Source organism: Salmo salar, chromosome ssa04 (genome assembly GCF_905237065.1).
Source record: "Salmo salar chromosome ssa04, Ssal_v3.1, whole genome shotgun sequence".
NCBI lineage: Eukaryota > Metazoa > Chordata > Actinopteri > Salmoniformes > Salmonidae > Salmo > Salmo salar.
In genome coordinates this window covers 89,959,003-89,984,227 of record NC_059445.1, presented here as the reverse complement: position 1 = coordinate 89,984,227, position 25,225 = coordinate 89,959,003, and the positions used below count along the sequence as shown (strand labels likewise).

The following is a 25,225-nucleotide window of genomic DNA, read 5'->3' as shown; positions in this document are numbered from 1 at the left end:
TGCAGACAGCACTACTGGGGGATCTGATAACCCTGCAGATAGCACTACTGGGTGATCTGATAACCCTGCAGACAGCACTACTGGGGGATCTGATAACCCTGCAGACTGGGTGATCTGATAACCCTGCAGATAGCACTACTGGGGGATCTGATAACCCTGCAGACTGGGTGATCTGATAACCCTGCAGATACACTACTGGGGGATCTGATAACCCTGCAGATAGCAACTGGGGGATCTGATAACCCTGCATACTGGGGGATCTGATAACCCTGCAGACTGGGGGATCTGATAACCCTGCAGATAGCCTACTGGGGGATCTGATAACCCTGCAGACTGGGTGATCTGATAACCCTGCAGATAGCACTACTGGGGGATCTGATAACCCTGCAGACTGGGTGATCTGATAACCCTGCAGATAGCACTACTGGGGGATCTGATAACCCTGCAGATAGCACTACTGGGGGATCTGATAACCCTGCAGACTGGGGATCTGATAACCCTGCAGACTGGGGGATCTGATAACCCTGCAGATAGCACTACTGGGGGATCTGATAACCCTGCAGATAGCACTACTGGGGGATCTGATAACCCTGCAGACAGCACTACTGGGTGATCTGATAACCCTGCAGACTGGGGGATCTGATAACCCTGCAGACTGGGTGATCTGATAACCCTGCAGACTGGGTGATCTGATAACCCTGCAGACTGGGTGATCTGATAACCCTGCAGATAGCACTACTGGGGGATCTGATAACCCTGCAGACTGGGTGATCTGATAACCCTGCAGATAGCACTACTGGGGGATCTGATAACCCTGCAGACTGGGTGATCTGATAACCCTGCAGATAGCACTACTGGGGGATCTGATAACCCTGCAGATAGCACTACTGGGGGATCTGATAACCCTGCAGACTGGGTGATCTGATAACCCTGCAGATAGCACTACTGGGGGATCTGATAACCCTGCAGATAGCACTACTGGGGGATCTGATAACCCTGCATACTGGGGGATCTGATAACCCTGCAGACTGGGGGATCTGATAACCCTGCAGATAGCACTACTGGGGGATCTGATAACCCTGCAGACTGGGTGATCTGATAACCCTGCAGATAGCACTACTGGGGGATCTGATAACCCTGCAGACTGGGTGATCTGATAACCCTGCAGATAGCACTACTGGGGGATCTGATAACCCTGCAGATAGCACTACTGGGGGATCTGATAACCCTGCAGACTGGGGGATCTGATAACCCTGCAGACTGGGGGATCTGATAACCCTGCAGATAGCACTACTGGGGGATCTGATAACCCTGCAGATAGCACTACTGGGGGATCTGATAACCCTGCAGACAGCACTACTGGGGGATCTGATAACCCTGCAGACTGGGTGATCTGATAACCCTGCAGACTGGGTGATCTGATAACCCTGCAGACTGGGTGATCTGATAACCCTGCAGACTGGGTGATCTGATAACCCTGCAGACTGGGTGATCTGATAACCCTGCAGACTGGGTGATCTGATAACCCTGCAGACAGCACTACTGGGGATCTGATAACCCTGCAGATAGCAACTGGGGGATCTGATAACCCTGCAGACTGGGGGATCTGATAACCCTGCAGACTGGGGGATCTGATAACCCTGCAGATCTACTGGGTGATCTGATAACCCTGCAGACTGGGTGATCTGATAACCCTGCAGACAGCACTACTGGGTGATCTGATAACCCTGCAGATAGCACTACTGGGTGATCTGATAACCCTGCAGACAGCACTACTGGGGGATCTGATAACCCTGCAGACTGGGTGATCTGATAACCCTGCAGATAGCACTACTGGGTGATCTGATAACCCTGCAGACTGGGTGATCTGATAACCCTGCAGATAGCCTGCTGGGGATCTGATAACCCTGCAGACTGGGGGATCTGATAACCCTGCAGACTGGGGGATCTGATAACCCTGCAGACTGGGGGATCTGATAACCCTGCAGATGCCTACTGGGTGATCTGATAACCCTGCAGATCTGGGTGATCTGATAACCCTGCAGATAGCACTACTGGGGGATCTGATAACCCTGCAGACTGGGTGATCTGATAACCCTGCAGATAGCACTACTGGGGGATCTGATAACCCTGCAGATAGCACTACTGGGGGATCTGATAACCCTGCAGTACTGGGGGATCTGATAACCCTGCAGACTGGGGGATCTGATAACCCTGCAGAAGACTGGGGGATCTGATAACCCTGCAGACTGGGTGATCTGATAACCCTGCAGATAGCCTGTGGGGATCTGATAACCCTGCAGACTGGGTGATCTGATAACCCTGCAGATAGCACTACTGGGGGATCTGATAACCCTGCAGATAGCACTACTGGGGGATCTGATAACCCTGCAGACTGGGGGATCTGATAACCCTGCAGACTGGGGGATCTGATAACCCTGCAGATAGCACTACTGGGGGATCTGATAACCCTGCAGATAGCACTACTGGGGGATCTGATAACCCTGCAGACAGCACTACTGGGGGATCTGATAACCCTGCAGACTGGGTGATCTGATAACCCTGCAGACTGGGTGATCTGATAACCCTGCAGACTGGGTGATCTGATAACCCTGCAGACTGGGTGATCTGATAACCCTGCAGATAGCACTACTGGGGGATCTGATAACCCTGCAGACTGGGTGATCTGATAACCCTGCAGATAGCACTACTGGGGGATCTGATAACCCTGCAGACTGGGTGATCTGATAACCCTGCAGATAGCACTACTGGGGGATCTGATAACCCTGCAGATAGCACTACTGGGGGATCTGATAACCCTGCAGACTGGGTGATCTGATAACCCTGCAGAACACTACTGGGGGATCTGATAACCCTGCAGATAGCACTACTGGGGGGATCTGATAACCCTGCATACTGGGGGATCTGATAACCCTGCAGACTGGGGGATCTGATAACCCTGCAGACCCTGGGGGATCTGATAACCCTGCAGACTGGGTGATCTGATAACCCTGCAGATAGCACTACTGGGGGATCTGATAACCCTGCAGACTGGGTGATCTGATAACCCTGCAGATAGCACTACTGGGGGATCTGATAACCCTGCAGACAGCACTACTGGGGGATCTGATAACCCTGCAGACTGGGGGATCTGATAACCCTGCAGACTGGGGGATCTGATAACCCTGCAGATAGCACTACTGGGGGATCTGATAACCCTGCAGATAGCACTACTGGGGGATCTGATAACCCTGCAGACAGCACTACTGGGGGATCTGATAACCCTGCAGACTGGGTGATCTGATAACCCTGCAGACTGGGTGATCTGATAACCCTGCAGACTGGGTGATCTGATAACCCTGCAGACTGGGTGATCTGATAACCCTGCAGACTGGGTGATCTGATAACCCTGCAGACTGGGTGATCTGATAACCCTGCAGACAGCACTACTGGGGGATCTGATAACCCTGCAGATAGCACTACTGGGGGATCTGATAACCCTGCAGACTGGGGGATCTGATAACCCTGCAGACTGGGTGATCTGATAACCCTGCAGATAGCACTACTGGGTGATCTGATAACCCTGCAGACTGGGTGATCTGATAACCCTGCAGATAGCACTACTGGGTGATCTGATAACCCTGCAGATAGCACTACTGGGTGATCTGATAACCCTGCAGACAGCACTACTGGGGGATCTGATAACCATGCAGACTGGGGGATCTGATAACCCTGCAGACCTGGGTGATCTGATAACCCTGCAGACTGGGTGATCTGATAACCCTGCAGATAGCACTACTGGGGGATCTGATAACCCTGCAGACTGGGGGATCTGATAACCCTGCAGACTGGGGGATCTGATAACCCTGCAGACTGGGGGATCTGATAACCCTGCAGACACTACTGGGTGATCTGATAACCCTGCAGACTGGGGGATCTGATAACCCTGCAGACACTACTGGGTGATCTGATAACCCTGCAGACTGGGTGATCTGATAACCCTGCAGATAGCACTACTGGGGGATCTGATAACCCTGCAGACAGCACTACTGGGGGATCTGATAACCCTGCAGACAGCACTACTGGGTGATCTGATAACCCTGCAGATAGCACTACTGGGGGATCTGATAACCCTGCAGACAGCACTACTGGGGGATCTGATAACCCTGCAGATAGCACTACTGGGGGATCTGTTAACCCTGCAGACAGCACTACTGGGGGATCTGATAACCCTGCAGATAGCACTACTGGGGGATCTGATAACCCTGCAGATAGCACTACTGGGGGATCTGATAACCCTGCAGATAGCACTACTGGGGGATCTGATAACCCTGCAGACTGGGTGATCTGATAACCCTGCAGATAGCACTACTGGGTGATCTGATAACCCTGCAGACTGGGTGATCTGATAACCCTGCGATAGCACTGGGGGATCTGATAACCCTGCAGATACGCCTGCTGGGGATCTGATAACCCTGCAGACTGGGTGATCTGATAACCCTGCAGACTGGGTGATCTGATAACCCTGCAGACTGGGTGATCTGATAACCCTGCAGACTGGGTGATCTGATAACCCTGCAGACTGGGGGATCTGATAACCCTGCAGACTGGGGGATCTGATAACCCTGCAGACTGGGGGATCTGATAACCCTGCAGATAGCACTACTGGGGGATCTGATAACCCTGCAGACTGGGTGATCTGATAACCCTGCAGATAGCACTACTGGGTGATCTGATAACCCTGCAGATAGCACTACTGGGGGATCTGATAACCCTGCAGACAGCACTACTGGGTGATCTGATAACCCTGCAGACTGGGGGATCTGATAACCCTGCAGATAGTACTACTGGGGGTCTGATAACCCTGCAGACAGCACTACTGGGTGATCTGATAACCCTGCAGACTGGGTGATCTGATAACCCTGCAGACTGGGGGATCTGATAACCCTGCAGACTGGGGGATCTGATAACCCTGCAGACTGGGGGATCTGATAACCCTGCAGATAGCACTACTGGGTGATCTGATAACCCTGCAGACAGCACTACTGGGGGATCTGATAACCCTGCAGACTGGGGGATCTGATAACCCTGCAGACTGGGGGATCTGATAACCCTGCAGATAGCACTACTGGGTGATCTGATAACCCTGCAGACTGGGTGATCTGATAACCCTGCAGATAGCACTACTGGGTGATCTGATAACCCTGCAGACTGGGGGATCTGATAACCCTGCAGATAGCACTACTGGGGGATCTGATAACCCTGCAGACTGGGTGATCTGATAACCCTGCAGATACTGGGGGATCTGATAACCCTGCAGACAGCCTCTGGGGGATCTGATAACCCTGCAGACAGCACTACTGGGTGATCTGATAACCCTGCAGATCACTGGGGGGATCTGATAACCCTGCAGACAGCACTACTGGGGGATCTGATAACCCTGCAGATAGCACTACTGGGGGATCTGTTAACCCTGCAGACAGCACTACTGGGGGATCTGATAACCCTGCAGATAGCACTACTGGGGGATCTGATAACCCTGCAGACCTACTGGGGGATCTGATAACCCTGCAGATCACTACTGGGGGATCTGATAACCCTGCAGACTGGGTGATCTGATAACCCTGCAGATAGCACTACTGGGTGATCTGATAACCCTGCAGACTGGGTGATCTGATAACCCTGCGGATAGCACTACTGGGGGATCTGATAACCCTGCAGACAGCACTACTGGGGGATCTGATAACCCTGCAGACTGCACTACTGGGTGATCTGATAACCCTGCAGATAGCACTACTGGGGGATCTGATAACCCTGCAGACAGCACTACTGGGGGATCTGATAACCCTGCAGATAGCACTACTGGGGGATCTGTTAACCCTGCAGACAGCACTACTGGGGGATCTGATAACCCTGCAGATAGCACTACTGGGGGATCTGATAACCCTGCAGACTGGGTGATCTGATAACCCTGCAGATAGCACTACTGGGTGATCTGATAACCCTGCAGATAGCACTACTGGGTGATCTGATAACCCTGCAGATAGCACTACTGGGTGATCTGATAACCCTGCAGACAGCACTACTGGGTGATCTGATAACCCTGCAGACAGCACTACTGGGGGATCTGATAACCCTGCAGACAGCACTACTGGGGGATCTGATAACCCTGCAGACAGCACTACTGGGGGATCTGATAACCCTGCAGACAGCACTACTGGGGGATCTGATAACCCTGCAGACAGCACTACTGGGGGATCTGATAACCCTGCAGATAGTACTACTGGGTGATCTGATAACCCTGCAGATAGCACTACTGGGTGATCTGATAACCCTGCAGACTGGGGGATCTGATAACCCTGCAGACTGGGTGATCTGATAACCCTGCAGATAGACTACTGGGTGATCTGATAACCCTGCAGACAGCACTACTGGGGGATCTGGTAACCCTGCAGACAGCACTACTGGGTGATCTGATAACCCTGCAGATAGCACTACTGGGTGATCTGATAACCCTGCAGACAGCACTACTGGGTGATCTGATAACCCTGCAGACTGGGGGATCTGATAACCCTGCAGACTGGGTGATCTGATAACCCTGCAGACTGGGTGATCTGATAACCCTGCAGATAGCACTACTGGGTGATCTGATAACCCTGCAGATAGCACTACTGGGGGATCTGATAACCCTGCAGACAGCACTACTGGGGGATCTGATAACCCTGCAGACAGCACTACTGGGGGATCTGATAACCCTGCAGATAGTACTAATGGGTGATCTGATAACCCTGCAGATAGTACTACTGGGTGATCTGATAACCCTGCAGATAGCACTACTGGGGGATCTGGTAACCCTGCAGACTGGGTGATCTGATAACCCTGCAGATAGCACTACTGGGGGATCTGATAACCCTGCAGACTGGGGGATCTGATAACCCTGCAGATAGCACTACTGGGTGATCTGATAACCCTGCAGATAGCACTACTGGGGGATCTGATAACCCTGCAGACAGCACTACTGGGTGATCTGATAACCCTGCAGACAGCACTACTGGGGGATCTGATAACCCTGCAGATAGCACTACTGGGGCATCTGAAAAGTTATAGTCAATCGATCAATAATTTAATAATACTTTTAGCAAAAATGTTTATTTTCAATTTACAGTCTGTAGAAACAATGAGAATCGAAAGGTTCAGAACTTTTGTGAAGCATCACAGTTGAAAAATATTTGGCAAATAGAAATCTAATATGGATGGTGTAGAGATAGATGGGAGGGGTTGAATGGGGCTGAAGGTTGGGACTAATAACGACTGATAACTAATGTAAAACATACTGGGTCCTAATAATAACAACTAATAACAACAAGATAACTAATGTAAAACATACTGGGTCCTAATAATAACAACTAATAACAACAACATAACTAATGTAAAACATACTGGGTCCGTAAAGCCTATATAGGTTCATAACCTTTGTGAAAGAGCAGTTTGAGAAAGGTGGGGACATAGAACCAGATCGTAGAGGAAGGCCAGTCATAATAAAACACAGTAATAACCTGGAAGTAGAGGCCTAGGCTGTTTACTCCAATTAGGGGAGGTGGTTTTTTTATTTGTATTTTCTTTTCTTTCACCTTTATTTAACCAGGTAGGCTAGTTGAGAACAAGTCCTTTATTTAACCAGGTGGCCAGTTGAGAACAAGTCCTTTATTTAACCAGGTAGTCTAGTTGAGAACAAGTCCTTTATTTAACCAGGTAGGCCAGTTGAGAACAAGTCCTTTATTTAACCAGGTGGCCAGTTGAGAACAAGTCCTTTATTTAACCAGGTAGGCTAGTTGAGAACAAGTCCTTTATTTAACCAGGTGGCCAGTTGAGAACAAGTCCTTTATTTAACCAGGTAGGCTAGTTGAGAACAAGTCCTTTATTTAACCAGGTGGCTAGTTGAGAACAAGTTCTCATTTACAACTGCGACCTGGCCAAGATAAAGCAAAGCAGTGCGACACAAACAACAACACAGAGTTACACATGGAAATATCCTCTGGTCTGATGAAACAAAAATAGAACTGTTTGGCCATAATGATTATAGTTATGTTTGGAGGAAAAAGGGGGAGTCTTGCAAGCCGAAGAACACCATCCCAACCGTGAAGCACGGGGGTGGCAGCATCATGTTGTGGGGGTGTTTTGCTGCAGGAGGGACTGGTGCACATCACAAAATAGATGGCATCATGAGGCTGGAAAATTATGTGGATATATTGAAGCAACATCTCAAGACATCAGTCAGGAAGTTAAAGCTTGGTGGCAAATCGGTCTTCCAAATGGACAACGACCCCAAGCATACTTCCAAAGTTCTGGCAAAATGGCCCATCACACAGCCCTGACCTCAAACCTATAGAGCAGAAGTGAAAAAGGATGTGCGAGCAAGGAGGCCTACAAACCTGACTCAGTTACACCACCTCTGTCAGGAGGAATGGGCAAAAATTTACCCAACTTATTGTGGGAAGCTTGCGGAAGGCTACCTGAAACATTTGACCCAAGTTAAACAATTTAAAGGCAATGCTACCAAATACTAATTGAGTGCATGTAAACTTCTGACCCACTGGGAATGTGATGAAATAAATAAAAGCTGAAATAAATCATTCTCTCTACTATTATTCTGACATTTCACATTCTTAAAATAAAGTGGTGATCCTAACTGACCTAAGACAGGGAATTTTTACTGGGATTAAATGTCAGGAATTGTGAAAAACTGAGTTTAAATGTATTTGGCGAAGGTGTATGTGAACTTTCAACTGTATATATGTGAATAAATAAGTGATATAGACAATAATACTAATTAAGTAACACATATGGAGTCATGTAATAACCAAACAAGTGTTAAACAAATTCTTCAAAGTAGCCACCCTTTGCCAGCTTTGCACACATTGATCGTGTGTGTGTGTGTGTGTGTGTGTGTGTGTGTGTGTGTGTGTGTGTGTGTGTGTGTGTGTGTGTGTGTGTGTGTGTGTGTGTGTGTGTGTGTGTGTGTGTGTGTGTGTGTGGTAGGTGGAGCTGCCTGCTCTGTCCCCCACCATGCAGACTGGAACCATCGCTCGCTGGGAGAAAAAGGAGGGAGACAAGATCAACGAGGGAGACCTGATAGCAGAGGTGACTAGTTATTATACACACACACACACACACACACACACACACAGATCTGATCAGTTCAGAGACTAACCCCGACCTGGTCACTGAGGTGAGAACCAGTTCAGAGACTAACCCCGACCTGGTCACTGAGGTGAGAACCAGTTCAGAGACTAACCCCGACCTGGTCACTGAGGTGAGAACCAGTTCAGAGACTAACCCCGACCTGGTCACTGAGGTGAGAACCAGTTCAGAGACTAACCCCGACCTGGTCACTGAGGTGAGAACCAGTTCAGAGACTAACCCCGACCTGGTCACTGAGGTGAGAACCAGTTCAGAGACTAACCCCGACCTGGTCACTGAGGTGAGAACCAGTTCAGAGACTAACCCCGACCTGGTCACTGAGGTGAGAACCAGTTCAGAGACTAACCCCGACCTGGTCACTGAGGTGAGAACCAGTTCAGAGACTAACCCCGACCTGGTCACTGAGGGGAGAACCAGTTCAGAGACTAACCCTGACCTGGTCACTGAGGGGAGAACCAGTTCAGAGACTAACCCCGACCTGGTCACTGAGGTGAGAACCAGTTCAGAGACTAACCCCGTCCTGGTCACTGAGGTGAGAACCAGTTCAGAGACTAACCCCGACCTGGTCACTGAGGTGAGAACCAGTTCAGAGACTAACCCCGACCTGGTCACTGAGGTGAGAACCAGTTCAGAGACTAACCCTGACCTGGTCACTGAGGTGAGAACCAGTTCAGAGACTAACCCCGACCTGGTCACTGAGGTGAGAACCAGTTCAGAGACTAACCCCGACCTGGTCACTGAGGTGAGAACCAGTTCAGAGACTAACCCAGGCCTGGTCACTGAGGTGAGAACCAGTTCAGAGACTAACCCCGTCCTGGTCACTGAGGGGAGAACCAGTTCAGAGACTAACCCCGGCCTGGTCACTGAGGTGAGAACCAGTTCAGAGACTAACCCCGACCTGGTCACTGAGGTGAGAACCAGTTCAGAGACTAACCCCGACCTGGTCACTGAGGTGAGAACCAGTTCAGAGACTAACCCCGTCCTGGTCACTGAGGTGAGAACCAGTTCAGAGACTAACCCCGACCTGGTCACTGAGGTTAGAACCAGTTCAGAGACTAACCCTGACCTGGTCACTGAGGTGAGAACCAGTTCAGAGACTAACCCCGTCCTGGTCACTGAGGTGAGAACCAGTTCAGAGACTAACCCTGACCTGGTCACTGAGGTGAGAACCAGTTCAGACACTAACCCCGACCTGGTCACTGAGGTGAGAACCAGTTCAGAGACTAACCCCGTCCTGGTCACTGAGGTGAGAACCAGTTCAGAGACTAACCCTGACCTGGTCACTGAGGTGAGAACCAGTTCAGAGACTAACCCTGACCTGGTCACTGAGGGGAGAACCAGTTCAGAGACTAACCCCGACCTGGTCACTGAGGTGAGAACCAGTTCAGAGACTAACCCCGACCTGGTCACTGAGGTGAGAACCAGTTCAGAGACTAACCCCGTCCTGGTCACTGAGGGGAGAACCAGTTCAGAGACTAACCCCGACCTGGTCACTGAGGTGAGAACCAGTTCAGAGACTAACCCTGACCTGGTCACTGAGGTGAGAACCATTAAAGTTACTCACTATACTTTCAATGCATTTTCCTGCTACAATAACGGTGTTTAAACGCTTCTACTATCTACCTAACCCTTCAATTTCCTGTTTAGATACTAAGGCTGCTTTATCATAGTTGATTGAATCAGAGAAAGTTCCTTATTCACTTGGTGACCTGGAAGTGTTTGAAAAGATTGATTGAATTTGTCAAAATGAATGAAGGACGCTCCGTCAATCCTTCTCTACCCCCTCCTTCAAGATATGCACAGGAGTGTCCTTAGAAATCAGTTATTGTGGGAGTGGCTGTGGGTTATTGTGGGAGTGGCTGTGGGTTATTGTGGGAGTGGCTGTGGGAGTGGCTGTGGGTTATGGCGGGAGTGGCTGTGGGTTATTGTGGGAGTGGCTGTGGGTTATGGCGGGAGTGGCTGTGGGTTATTGTGGGAGTGGCTGTGGGAGTGGCTGTGGGTTATGGCGGGAGTGGCTGTGGGTTATGGCGGGAGTGGCTGTGGGTTATTGTGGGAGTGGCTGTGGGAGTGGCTGTGGGTTATGGCGGGAGTGGCTGTGGGTTATGGCGGGAGTGGCTGTGGGTTATGGCGGGAGTGGCTGTGGGTTATGGCGGGAGTGGCTGTGGGTTATGGCGGGAGTGGCTGTGGGTTATGGCGGGAGTGGCTGTGGGTTATGGCGGGAGTGGCTGTGGGTTATGGCGGGAGTGGCTGTGGGTTATGGCGGGAGTGGCCTTGTGAAAAGATAAACATCAACCTGGTTTGAGAGTTTAAAATAATTTTGGGAATTTCTCTGAGAGGTTTGAATGTCACAATCATAATAATAGTAAATATTGTTAAATAAATTGCAATGTTACTTTATTCATGCTTTATATTTCATTGTTTTGTGTTTTCACTCTCCTCTCTCCCCTTTGAACTGTGATGTTTTTAACTCGTGTTCCTCAGGTTCATACATAGTGAACACTGACCTGGCTAACTGTACGTGTGTTAGGTGGAGACTGACAAGGCCACGGTGGGGTTTGAGTTGTTGGAGGACTGTTACCTGGCTAAGATCCTGGTACCTGAAGGGACTAGAGACGTCACCGTGGGAGCTGTCATCTGCATCACCGTCGACAGGTACGTCTGTGTTTGTTTGATTTGTACTTTTACCCCTTTTTCTCCCCAATTTTGTGATATCGAATTGGTAGTTTGTCTTGTCCCATCGCTGCAACTCCCCTACGGACTCGGGAGAGGGCAAAGGTCGAGAGCCATGTGTCCTCCAAAACATGACCCTGCCAAGCCACACTGCTTCTTATCACACCGCTCGCTTAACCAGGAAGCTAGCCGCACCAATCTGTCGTGGGAAACACCGTCCAGCGAAACTGGAAACACCGCGATAAGGAGTCGCTAGAGCGCGATGGGACAAGGAAATCCCAGCCGGCCAAACCCCCCCCAATTGTCAATTGTGCGTCGCTTCATGGGTCTCCCAGTCACTGCCGGCTGTGACACAGCCTGGGATCGAACCCGGGTCTGTAGTGACTCCTGAAGCACTGCGATGCTGTAACCTAGACTGCTGCTGCAGAGGGAGGCCCTCTGCGTATTCTAACCTGTGTGTGTCATCAGTGCTGATCTGATCCCGGCCTTTAAGGACCTGACATTGGAGAAGCTTGCTGCTAGCTTTGCCTCTTCTGCAGCAGTCCCTCCCCCTGTAGCAGCCCCGCCCCCTGCTCCCGCCCCCGGAAGCTCCCTACCCACTCACATGAAGGTAGGACACACACCATACATGTTGCTGGACTAAACACTTTCACTGGAGATTCTCTGTGAAGGTGCTTTATATTTTCAGAACCAGAAACTAACTGTCTGTCTCTCTCTGTCTGTCTGTCTGTCTGTCTGTCTGTCTGTCTGTCTGTCTGTCTGTCTGTCTGTCTGTCTGTCTGTCTGTCTGTCTGTCTGTCTGTCTGTGTGTCTGTGTGTCTGTGTGTGTGTTAGGTGTGTCTGCCAGCCCTGTCTCCTACTATGACCATGGGGACGGTGCAGCGCTGGGAGAAGAAGGTTGGAGAGAAACTCAGTGAAGGAGATTTACTGGCAGAGATAGAGACAGACAAGGCTACCATCGGTTAGTACACACACACACACACACACACACACACACACACACACACACACACACACACACACACACACAGACAAGGCTACCATCGGTTAGTACACACACACACACACACACAGACAAGGCTACCATCGGTTAACACACACACACACACACACACACAGACAAGGCTACCATCGGTTAGTACACACACACACACACACACACACACACACACACACACACACACACACACACACACACACACACACACAGACAAGGCTACCATCGGTCAGTACACACACACACCGACAAGGCTACCATCGGTCAGTACACACACACACACACACACACACACACACACAGACAAGGCTACCATCGGTTAGTACACACACACACACACACACACACACACACACACAGACAAGGCTACCATCGGTCAGTACACACACACACACACACCGACAAGGCTACCATCGGTCAGTACACACACACACACACACACACACACACACACACACACACACACACACACACACACACACACACACCGACAAGGCTACCATCGGTCAGTAAAAAAATCTTCTCCGTTTAATTTTTTTTTTTTAAATGCATTTTCTCTCCGGTCCCTAAACAGAGATGAGAGAACTTTACCGATGTCAACTAGATTGAAGCATTCATCGATTTTCTGACGTTGGTGAACAATGATTTATTTAGTCTTCTAGGGCAGTAATGACAGAGCTGCTGCATGTATCTAATTATAAACTAGTAATAGCCTGGCCTACCAAAATGTTGGGAATTATGAGCAGAAACATGGAGCTTATCTAAATTAGGCTTATAAATATATATCCTGCACCCCCTGTCAAATTAAACATATATATCCTGCACCCCCTGTCTAATTAAACATATATATCCTGCACCCCCTGTCTAATTAAACATATATATCCTGCACCCCCTGTCTAATTAAACATGTATATCCTGCACCCCCTGTCTAATTAAACATATATATCCTGCACCCCCTGTCTAATTAAACATATATATCCTGCACCCCCTGTCAAATTACACATATATATCCTGCACCCCCTGTCTAATTAAACATATATATCCTGCAGCCCCTGTCTAATTAAAATATATCATGCACCCCCTGTCTAATTAAACATATATATCCTGCACCCCCTGTCTAATTAAACATATATATCCTGCACCCCCTGTGAAATTACACCTATATATCCTGCACCCCCTGTGAAATTACACCTATATATCCTGCACCCACTGTCAAATTACACATATATATCCTGCACCCCCTGTCTAATTAAAAATATATATCCTGCACCCCCTGTCTAATTACAAATGTTTATCCTGCACCCCCTGTCAAATTACACATATATATCCTGCACCCCCTGTCAAATTACACATATATATCCTGCACCCCCTGTCAAATTACACATGTATATCCTGCACCCCCTGTCTAATTAAAAATATATATCCTGCACCCCCTGTCTAATTAAAAATATATATCCTGCACCCCCTGTCAAATTACACGTATATATCCTGCACCCCCTGTGAAATTACACCTATATATCCTGCACCCCCTGTCTAATTACACATGTATATCCTGCACCCCCTGTCTAATTAAAAATATATATCCTGCACCCCCTGTCAAATTAAAAATATATATCCTGCACCCCCTGTCAAATTAAAAATATATATCCTGCACCCCCTGTCAAATTACACATATATATCCTGCACCCCCTGTCAAATTACACATATATATTCTGCACCCCCTGTCTAATTAAACATATATATCCTGCACCCCCTGTCTAATTACACATATATATCCTGCACCCCCTGTCAAATTACACATATATATCCTGCACCCCCTGTCAAATTACACATATATATCCTGCACCCCCTGTCAAATTACACATATATATCCTGCACGCCCTGTCAAATTACACATATATATCCTGCACCCCCTGTCTAATTAAAAATATATATCCTGCACCCCCTGTCAAATTAAAAATATATATCCTGCACCCCCTGTCTAATTAAAAATATTTATCCTGCACCCCCTGTCAAATTACACATATATATCCTGCACCCCCTGTCAAATTACACATATATATCCTGCACCCCCTGTCAAATTACACATATATATTCTGCACCCCCTGTCTAATTAAACATATATATCCTGCACCCCCTGTCTAATTACACATATATATCCTGCACCCCCTGTCAAATTACACATATATATCCTGCACCCCCTGTCAAATTACACATATATATCCTGCACCCCCTGTCAAATTACACATATATATCCTGCACGCCCTGTCAAATTACACATATATATCCTGCACCCCCTGTCTAATTAAAAATATATATCCTGCACCCCCTGTCTAATTACACATATATATATCCTGCACCCCCTGTCTAATTACACATATATATATCCTGCACCCTCTGTCTAATTAAACATATATATCCTGCACCCCCTGTCTAATTAAACATCACCGTGTCATCTCTGACTGTGCAGGGAGTTTTCTATATTAGGGGTCAGGGTCGGTTGGGGGCCTCACATTGTCACTATCACAGAGTCCGGTGGTTGTCGATGGGTTATTAACTATTACGGGCAGGTGTGGATAAACAAAACAGCTGACCCACGCAGCGCTACCACACTGTACACATTGATGTTAGTCATGTGTGTGTGCAGGGTTTGAGGTGCAGGAGGAGGGTTACCTGGCGAAGATCATGGTGTCTGAGGGAACGCGTGATGTTCCACTGGGCGCTCCTCTCTGCATCATTGTGGAGAAGGAGAGTGACATCGCTGCCTTCAGTGACTACGTAGAGACGGGAGGGGCTGATGTCTCCGCCCCACTTCCTGCCCCGGTAACACAAAACATTCTGATGGCTTGTACTATAACTTGTTAGCTAGCATTGTTAGAGATCTTGTACTATAACTTGTTAGGTAGCATTGTTAGAGATCTTGTACTATAACTTGTTAGCTAGCATTGTTAGAGATCTTGTACTATAACTTGTTAGCTAGCATTGTTAGAGATCTTGTACTATAACTTGTTAGCTAGCATTGTTAGAGATCTTGTACTATAACTTGTTAGCTAGCATTGTTAGAGATCTTGTACTATAACTTGTTAGCTAGCATTGTTAGAGATCTTGTACTATAACTTGTTAGCTAGCATTGTTAGAGATCTTGTATTATAACTTGTTAGCTAGCATTGTTAGAGATCTTGTACTATAACTTGTTAGCTAGCATTGTTAGAGATCTTGTATTATAACTTGTTAGCTAGCATTGTTAGAGGTCTTGTACTATAACTTGTTAGCTAGCATTGTTAGAGATCTTGTACTATAACTTGTTAGCTAGCATTGTTAGAGATCTTGTACTATAACTTGTTAGCTAGCATTGTTAGAGATCTTGTACTATAACTTGTTAGCTAGCATTGTTAGAGATCTTGTACTATAACTTGTTAGCTAGCATTGTTAGAGATCTTGTATAATAACTTGTTAGCTAGCATTGTTAGAGATCTTGTACTATAACTTGTTAGCTAGCATTGTTAGAGATCTTGTACTATAACTTGTTAGCTAGCATTGTTAGAGATCTTGTACTATAACTTGTTAGCTAGCATTGTTAGAGATCTTGTACTATAACTTGTTAGCTAGCATTGTTAGAGATCTTGTACTATAACTTGTTAGCTAGCATTGTTAGAGATCTTGTACTATAACTTGTTAGCTAGCATTGTTAGAGATCTTGTACTATAACTTGTTAGCTAGCATTGTTAGAGATCTTGTACTATAACTTGTTAGCTAGCATTGTTAGAGATCTTGTACTATAACTTGTTAGCTAGCATTGTTAGAGATCTTGTACTATAACTTGTTAGCTAGCATTGTTAGAGATCTTGTACTATAACTTGTTAGCTAGCATTGTTAGAGATCTTGTATTATAACTTGTTAGCTAGCATTGTTAGAGAATTTGTACTATAACTTGTTAGCTAGCATTGTTAGAGATCTTGTACTATAACTTGTTAGCTAGCATTGTTAGAGATCTTGTACTATAACTTGTTAGCTAGCATTGTTAGAGATCTTGTACTATAACTTGTTAGCTAGCATTGTTAGAGATCTTGTACTATAACTTGTTAGCTAGCATTGTTAGAGATCTTGTATAATAACTTGTTAGCTAGCATTGTTAGATATTGTACTATAACTTGTTAGCTAGCATTGTTAGAGATCTTGTACTATAACTTGTTAGCTAGCATTGTTAGAGATCTTGTACTATAACTTGTTAGCTAGCATTGTTAGAGATCTTGTACTATAACTTGTTAGCTAGCATTGTTAGAGATCTTGTATAATAACTTGTTAGCTAGCATTGTTAGAGATCTTGTACTATAACTTGTTAGCTAGCATTGTTAGAGATCTTGTACTATAACTTGTTAGCTAGCATTGTTAGAGATCTTGTACTATAACTTGTTAGCTAGCATTGTTAGAGATCTTGTACTATAACTTGTTAGCTAGCATTGTTAGAGATCTTGTACTATAACTTGTTAGCTAGCATTGTTAGAGATCTTGTACTATAACTTGTTAGCTAGCATTGTTAGAGATCTTGTACTATAACTTGTTAGCTAGCATTGTTAGAGATCTTGTACTATAACTTGTTAGCTAGCATTGTTAGAGATCTTGTACTATAACTTGTTAGCTAGCATTGTTAGAGATCTTGTACTATAACTTGTTAGCTAGCATTGTTAGAGATATTGTACTATAACTTGTTAGCTAGCATTGTTAGAGATCTTGTACTATAACTTGTTAGCTAGCATTGTTAGAGATCTTGTACTATAACTTGTTAGCTAGCATTGTTAGAGATCTTGTACTATAACTTGTTAGCTAGCATTGTTAGAGATCTTGTACTATAACTTGTTAGCTAGCATTGTTAGAGATCTTGTACTATAACTTGTTAGCTAGCATTGTTAGAGATCTTGTACTATAACTTGTTAGCTAGCATTGTTAGAGATCTTGTACTATAACTTGTTAGCTAGCATTGTTAGAGATCTTGTACTATAACTTGTTAGCTAGCATTGTTAGAGATCTTGTACTATAACTTGTTAGCTAGCATTGTTAGAGATCTTGTACTATAACTTGTTAGCTAGCATTGTTAGAGATCTTGTACTATAACTTGTTAGCTAGCATTGTTAGAGATCTTGTACTATAACTTGCTAACTAATTAGACATTTTCTAGATGGTTGTCTGACAGACTGGAGAATACCTGGAAGTCAACTGATAGATACAACAACATTGTGTGTGTGCTAGGTTGCAGCCCCCACTCATGCAGCGCCCCTCCCTAGCCCAGCCCCCGTTGCCCCAGCAACCCCCAGGAAAGGGCGTGTTTTCGTCAGCCCGCTCGCCAAGACGCTCGCTGCTGAGAAGGGCATTGACCTGGCCCAGGTCAGCGGTGAGTTTACACACACACACACACACACACACACACACACACACACCTTCTCTCTGACGCTTGTATGTGTGTTTGTTTTTCAGGCTCTGGTCCTGATGGTAGAGTCACCAGGAAAGACATTGAGACCTTTGTCCCTCCCAAGGCTGCTGTAAGTCACCACATACACACTTTACTGTGTTTATCCTAGATGGTTTTTAATGTTTAATATTGATTATTATTATTATTAATGCTTAGAATTGATTATTATTATTAATGCTTATTATTGATTATTAGCAATGCTTAGCTTAGTATTGAATCAAATGAAATTGTATTAGTCACATGCGCCGAATACAACAGGTGTAGTAGACCTTACAGTGAAATGCTGAATACAACAGGTGTAGACCTCACAGTGAAATGCTGAATACAACAGGTGTAGTAGACCTCACAGTGAAACGCTGAATACAACAGGTGTAGTAGACCTCACAGTGAAATGCTGAATACAACAGGTGTAGTAGACCTCACAGTGAAATGCTGAATACAACAGGTGTAGTAGACCTCACAGTGAAATGCTGAATACAACAGGTGTAGTAGACCTGACAGTGAAATGCTGAATACAACAGGTGTAGTAGACCTCACAGTGAAATGCTGAATACAACAGGTGTAGTAGACCTCACAGTGAAATGCTGAATACAACAGGTGTAGTAGACCTCACAGTGAAATGCTGAATACAACAGGTGTAGTAGACCTCACAGTGAAATGCTGAATACAACAGGTGTAGTAGACCTCACAGTGAAATGCTGAATACAACAGGTGTAGTAGACCTCACAGTGAAATGCTGAATACAACAGGTGTAGTAGACCTTACAGTGAAATGCTGAATACAACAGGTGTAGTAGACCTCACAGTGAAACGCTGAATACAACAGGTGTAGTAGACCTCACAGTGAAACGCTGAATACAACAGGTGTAGTAGACCTCACAGTGAAATGCTGAATACAACAGGTGTAGTAGACCTCACAGTGAAATGCTGAATACAACAGGTGTAGTAGACCTCACAGTGAAATGCTGAATACAACAGGTGTAGTAGACCTTACAGTGAAATGCTGAATACAACAGGTGTAGTAGACCTCACAGTGAAATGCTGAATACAACAGGTGTAGTAGACCTCACAGTGAAATGCTGAATACAACAGGTGTAGTAGACCTCACAGTGAAATGCTGAATACAACAGGTGTAGTAGACCTCACAGTGAAATGCTGAATACAACAGGTGTAGTAGACCTCACAGTGAAATGCTGAATACAACAGGTGTAGTAGACCTCACAGTGAAATGCTGAATACAACAGGTGTAGTAGACCTCACAGTGAAATGCTGAATACAACAGGTGTAGTAGACCTCACAGTGAAATGCTGAATACAACAGGTGTAGTAGACCTTACAGTGAAATGCTGAATACAACAGCTGTAGTAGACCTCACAGTGAAATGCTGAATACAACAGGTGTAGTAGACCTCACAGTGAAATGCTGAATACAACAGGTGTAGTAGACCTCACAGTGAAATGCTGAATACAACAGGTGTAGTAGACCTTACAGTGAAATGCTGAATACAACAGGTGTAGTAGACCTCACAGTGAAATGCTGAATACAACAGGTGTAGTGGGGTACCAGTACAGAGTCAATGTGGAGGCTATATACAGGGGGTACCGGTACAGAGTCATTGTGCGGGGGCACAGGTTAGTGGAGGTAATATGTGCATGTAGGTAGAGTGACTATGCATGGAAAATAAACAGAGTAGCAGCATTGTAAAAATGGAGGGATGGGGATGGGGGGGGGGTCAATGTAAATAGTCTGAGAAGCCATTTGACTAGATGTTCAGGAGTCTTATGGCTTGGGGGGTAGAAGCTGTTTAGAAGCCTCTTGGACCTAGACTTGGTACCGCTTGCTGTGCAGGTAGCAGAGAGAACAGTCTATGACTAGGATGGCTGGAGTCTTAGTATTGATTATTACCAATGCTTAGCTTAGTATTGGGTTATGAGACTTCCATTGATTTATGGTCTGTAGACACAGATCTGATGCAGTGTTCACTCAACATGGGATGTAATTTTGTGGGTGTTTCTGTGTGTTTGTGTAGGCTCCGGTGTCAGCCGCCCCTAGGCCTGCCGCTACTCCCTCCCCAGCCGTTGCCGTGTCAACAGGCACCTTCACCGACGTCCCCGTCAGCAACATCCGACGGGTGAGCTGAGCTAGCAAGCCAAGGAGCGCTCCGTGCGTTAGCGGCATTAACAGGTCCAAGTCGAGCTAAAAGCATACAAATACAAAGTCCTCTGTTTACTCGAACACACTATCACAAATTGTTGTATATTTTGGCTGCGCATTGTTAAGCTAGAGGCGGTAAGGTCACACGATCATACCATGTTTTTAAATATACATTTATTGAAAATACAAACAAATATATTATTGAAATCAATTAACAAAGATCGATTTACTGTTTCAAATTTATTTCACCATTTAATATGTTCACTGTGCTGGTTATTGATCCACATTTTGGGTGAGTGTGTGTGTGTGTGTGAGGGATAATCAACGACGTGGAAGGTGTGTTCCACAACGGACCTGCAGAGTAACTAACCTTCCGCGGAGTTGCTTTACATTCCAGAGAACACATAGGGCCTCGAGTTCATTATCCCTTTTATACCACGGCTATAATTTACCACATTTACCACTAGAGCTGGGTTCCTTAACCACTAGAACTGGGTTCCTTAACCACTAGAGCTGGGTTCCTTAACCACTAGAGCTGGGTTCCTTAACCACTAGAGCTGGGATCCTTGACCACTAGAGCTGGGTTCCTTGACCACTAGAGCTGGGTTCCTTAACCACTAGAACTGGGTTCCTTAACCACTAGAACTGGGTTCAAGTTGGCTAGATAACTACAGTAGTGGCCGTGGTAACCAAACAGACTCGCTAGTTTAGCTAACCAAAACCATCATTCCTAGCTTGCCATTATGAAAATCCAATTTAACACAATGCCAATAATGTTTTCAATTCGACTTTTGCTTTCAAAAGTAGCTCAAACGTAGAACATGTAAGAATGAACTATAGCCATTGAATTCTACCGTGCTGATATACCCTGTGTTGTAGGGAAATCATGCACGCTCTAGAATGCCCTTCAAGCCAATCAGAAGCAAGTCTTCAACAATGTGATGGTATAAATATGTATTAGTCGACGTTATATCTGACTGGAGGAGGACAGGGTGTGGCATGTGACTTTAATATCAGGTGATATTGTTGTTCCCTAGGTGATAGCCCAGAGGCTGATGCAGTCCAAACAGACCATTCCCCACTACTACCTGTCTGTTGACGTCAACATGGACCAAGTCCTAGAACTACGCATGGAGCTCAACACTGTGAGTCTGTCTGTCTGTCGTCTGGCTGGCTGTCTCTCTGGCTGTCTCTCTGTGAGTCTGTCTCTCTGGCTGTCTCTCTGGCAGTCTCTCTGTGAGTCTGTCTCTCTGGCTGTCTCTCTGTGAGTCTGTCTCTCTGTGAGTCTGTCTCTCTGTGAGTCTGTCTCTCTGTGAGTCTGTCTGTCTCTCTGTGAGTCTGTCTGTCGTCTGGCTGGCTGTCTCTCTGGCTGGCTGTCTCTCTGTGAGTCTGTCTGGCTGGCTGTCTCTGTGAGTCTGGCTGGCTGTCTCTCTGGCTGTCTCTCTGTGAGTCTGTCTGGCTGGCTGTCTCTCTGTGAGTCTGGCTGGCTGTCTCTCTGGCTGTCTCTCTGGCTGTCTCTCTGTGAGTCTGTCTGGCTGGCTGTCTCTCTGTGAGTCTGTCTGGCTGGCTGTCTCTCTGTGAGTCTGGCTGGCTGTCTCTCTGGCTGTCTCTCTGGCTGTCTCTCTGTGAGTCTGTCTCTCTGTGAGTCTGTCTGGCTGGCTGTCTCTCTGTGAGTCTGGCTGGCTGTCTCTCTGGCTGTCTCTCTGTGAGTCTGGCTGGCTGTCTCTCCAGCTGTCTCGCTATGAGTCTGGCTGGCTGCCTGTCTCTCTGTGAGTCTGTCTCTGTGTCTGTCTCTCTGTGAGTCTGTCTGGCTGGCTGTCTCTCTGTGAGTCTGTCTGTCTGGCTGGCTGTCTCTCTGTGAGTCTGTCTGTCTGGCTGGCTGTCTCTCTGTGAGTCTGTCTGTCTGGCTGGCTGTCTCTCTGTGAGTCTGTCTGGCTGGCTGGCTGTCTCTCTGTGAGACTGGCTGGCTGGCTGGCTGTCTCTGTGAGTCTCTGTCGTCTGTCTCTCTGGCTGTCTGTGAGTCTGTCTGTCTATAACCTCTCCCCCCCTCTCTCACCCCCTCCCTCCTAGGAGGTAAAGGCCCAGAACATCAAGCTGAGTGTGAATGACTTCATCATTAAAGCCAGCGCTCTGGCCTGCCTTAAGGTCCCTGAAGCCAACTCCTCATGGCTCGACTCTGTTATCCGACAGTGAGTGCACACGCTGACACCATGCAAAAACACATGTTTTCTTTAGGTCAGGTTTAACCTGTGTGTGTGTGTGTGTGTGTAGGAACCATGTGGTGGACGTGAGTGTGGCGGTGAGTACACCCAACGGTCTGATAACGCCCATCGTGTTCAACGCCCACACCAAGGGACTGGCTGCTATCAGCTCTGATGTCTCAGCCCTGGCTGCCAAGGCCCGCGACGGGAAACTACAGCCGCACGAGTTCCAGGTAACTACACACACTGAAACAAATGTGTTAAACACATCCTATACACTCACACAGCATTAGGTGGTCCCACAGGTTCCAGAATCCTCTAAAACTGTGTTTCAGGGAGGCACGTTTACCATCTCTAACCTGGGAATGCTTGGCGTCAAGAACTTCTCAGCCATCATCAACCCTCCCCAGGCCTGTATCCTGGCAGTAGGGGGCTCAGAGAAGAGACTGCTGCCTGCTGACAATGAGAAAGGGTAACTACACTACCACAATACTATAACTACACTATACTAGACTATAGTACTACCCCAGGCCTGTATACTGGCAGTAGGGGGCTCAGAGAACAGACTGCTGCCCGCTGACAATGAGAAAGGGTAACTACACTAGGACATACATTGTATATGCTGTACTCCATCTACACTATACTACCTCTACACATACAGTGCATTTAGAAAGTATTCAGACCCCTTGACTTCTTCCACATTGTGTTATGTTACAGCCTTATTCTTAAATGGATTTGCATCTGTATTTATTTAAGCCATCTACACACAATACCCCATAATGGCATCACAATACTCCATAATGGCATCACAATACTCCATAATGGCATCACAATACCCCATAATGACATCACAATACTCCATAATGACATCACAATACCCCATAATGACATCACAATACTCCATAATGGCATCACAATACCCCATAATGACAAAGCGAAAACAGATTTTTTTTAAATTTTTGCAAATATATAAAACATTATACAGAAATACCTTATTTACATAAGTATTCAAACCATTTGCTATGAGACTCGAAATTGAGCTCAGAAGCATCCTGTTTCCATTGATCACCCTTGAGATCAAATCAAAAATCTAAATCAAATTGTATTTGTTACATGCGCCTAATACAACAGGTGTAGACCTTAGTGAAATACTTACTTACAAGCCAACAATGCTTTCAGAAGTTAAGAAAAAAAATGAAAATAAGTGTTAAGTAAAAAATAGAAAATTAAAGTAACAAATAATTAACCAGCAGCAATAAAATAACAAGCTAGACTATATACAGGGGGCTACTGGTACAGAGTCGATGTGCGGGGGCACCGGTTAGTTGAGGTAATATGTATGTAGAGTACATGTATGTAGAGTTAAAGTGACTATGATTATAAACAGAGAGTAGCAGCAGTGTAAAAGAGGGGTCTGGGTAGCCCTTTGATTAGCTGTTCAGGAGTCTTATGGCTTGGAGGTAGAAACTGTTAATAAGCCTTTTAGACCTCAACTTGGCACTCCGGTACCGCTTGGCGCTCCGGTACAACTTGGCGCTCCGGTACCGCTTGGCGCTCCGGTACCGCTTGGCGCTCCAGTACCGCTTGGCGCTCCGGTACAGCTTGGTGCTCCGGTACCGCTTGGTGCTCCAGTACCGCTTGCCGTGCGGTAGCAGAGAGAACTGTCTATGACTAAGGTGGCTGGAGTCTTTGACAATTTATTTTTAGGGTCTTCCTCTGACACCACCTGGTAGAGGTCCTGGATGGCAGGAAGCTTGGCCCCAGTTATGTACTGGGCTGTACGCGCACTACCCTCTGTAGTGCCTTGCGGTCGGAGGCCGAGCAGTTGCCATACCAGGCAGTGATGCAGCCAGTCAAGATGCTCTCGGTGGTGCAGCTGTAGAACCTTTTGAGGATCTGAGGATGCATGTCGAATCTTTTCAGTCTCCTGAAAGGGAATAGGTTTTATCTGTTTGGGCGGTATGCAAATTGGAGTGGGTCTAGGGTTTCTGGGATAATGGTGTTGATGTGAGCCATGACCAGCCTTTCAAAGCACTTCATGGCTACAGATGTGAGTGCTACGGGTCTGTAGTCATTTAGGCAGGTTACCTTAGTGTTCTTGGGCACAGGCATTATGGTGGTCTGCTTAAAACATTTTGGTATTGCGGACTTGGACAGGTTGAAAATATCAGTGAAGACACTTGCCAGTTGGTCAGCGCATGCTCGGAGTACACGTCCTGGTAATTCGTCTGGCCCTGCAGCCTTGTGAATGTTGATCTGTTTAAAGGTCTTACTCACATCGGCTACGGAGAGTGTGATCACACAGTCGTCCAGAACAGCTGGAGCTCTCATGCATGTTTGTGTTACTTGCCTCGAAGCGAGCGTAGAAGTAGCTTAGCTCGTCTGGTAGGCTCGTGTCACTGGGCATTTTGTGGCTGTGCTTCCCTATATACCAACGTCACGCCACAGCATCTCAATCAGATTCAAGTCCAAACTTTGACTAGCCCACTCCAAAACCTTCATTTTGGTTTTTTTAAGCCATTCAGAGGTGGACTTGC

At 46.5% G+C, this 25,225-nt stretch overlaps 1 protein-coding gene across 1 annotated transcript in view; it reads left to right on the top strand.

Annotated features, from left to right (window-relative positions):
- Positions 1-25,225, top strand: part of LOC106604067 (dihydrolipoamide S-acetyltransferase (E2 component of pyruvate dehydrogenase complex)) — a 30,246-nt gene that overhangs the window by 1,745 nt on the left and 3,276 nt on the right. The window contains exons 2-13 of the mRNA XM_045717508.1: positions 9,040-9,141; positions 11,729-11,853; positions 12,340-12,481; positions 12,706-12,832; positions 15,516-15,691; positions 18,116-18,257; positions 18,341-18,405; positions 20,363-20,464; positions 21,525-21,632; positions 22,558-22,676; positions 22,759-22,921; positions 23,024-23,160. Coding sequence (XP_045573464.1) covers positions 9,040-9,141; positions 11,729-11,853; positions 12,340-12,481; positions 12,706-12,832; positions 15,516-15,691; positions 18,116-18,257; positions 18,341-18,405; positions 20,363-20,464; positions 21,525-21,632; positions 22,558-22,676; positions 22,759-22,921; positions 23,024-23,160 — 1,508 coding nt within the window. The remainder of the gene's footprint in view (positions 1-9,039; positions 9,142-11,728; positions 11,854-12,339; positions 12,482-12,705; positions 12,833-15,515; positions 15,692-18,115; positions 18,258-18,340; positions 18,406-20,362; positions 20,465-21,524; positions 21,633-22,557; positions 22,677-22,758; positions 22,922-23,023; positions 23,161-25,225) is intronic.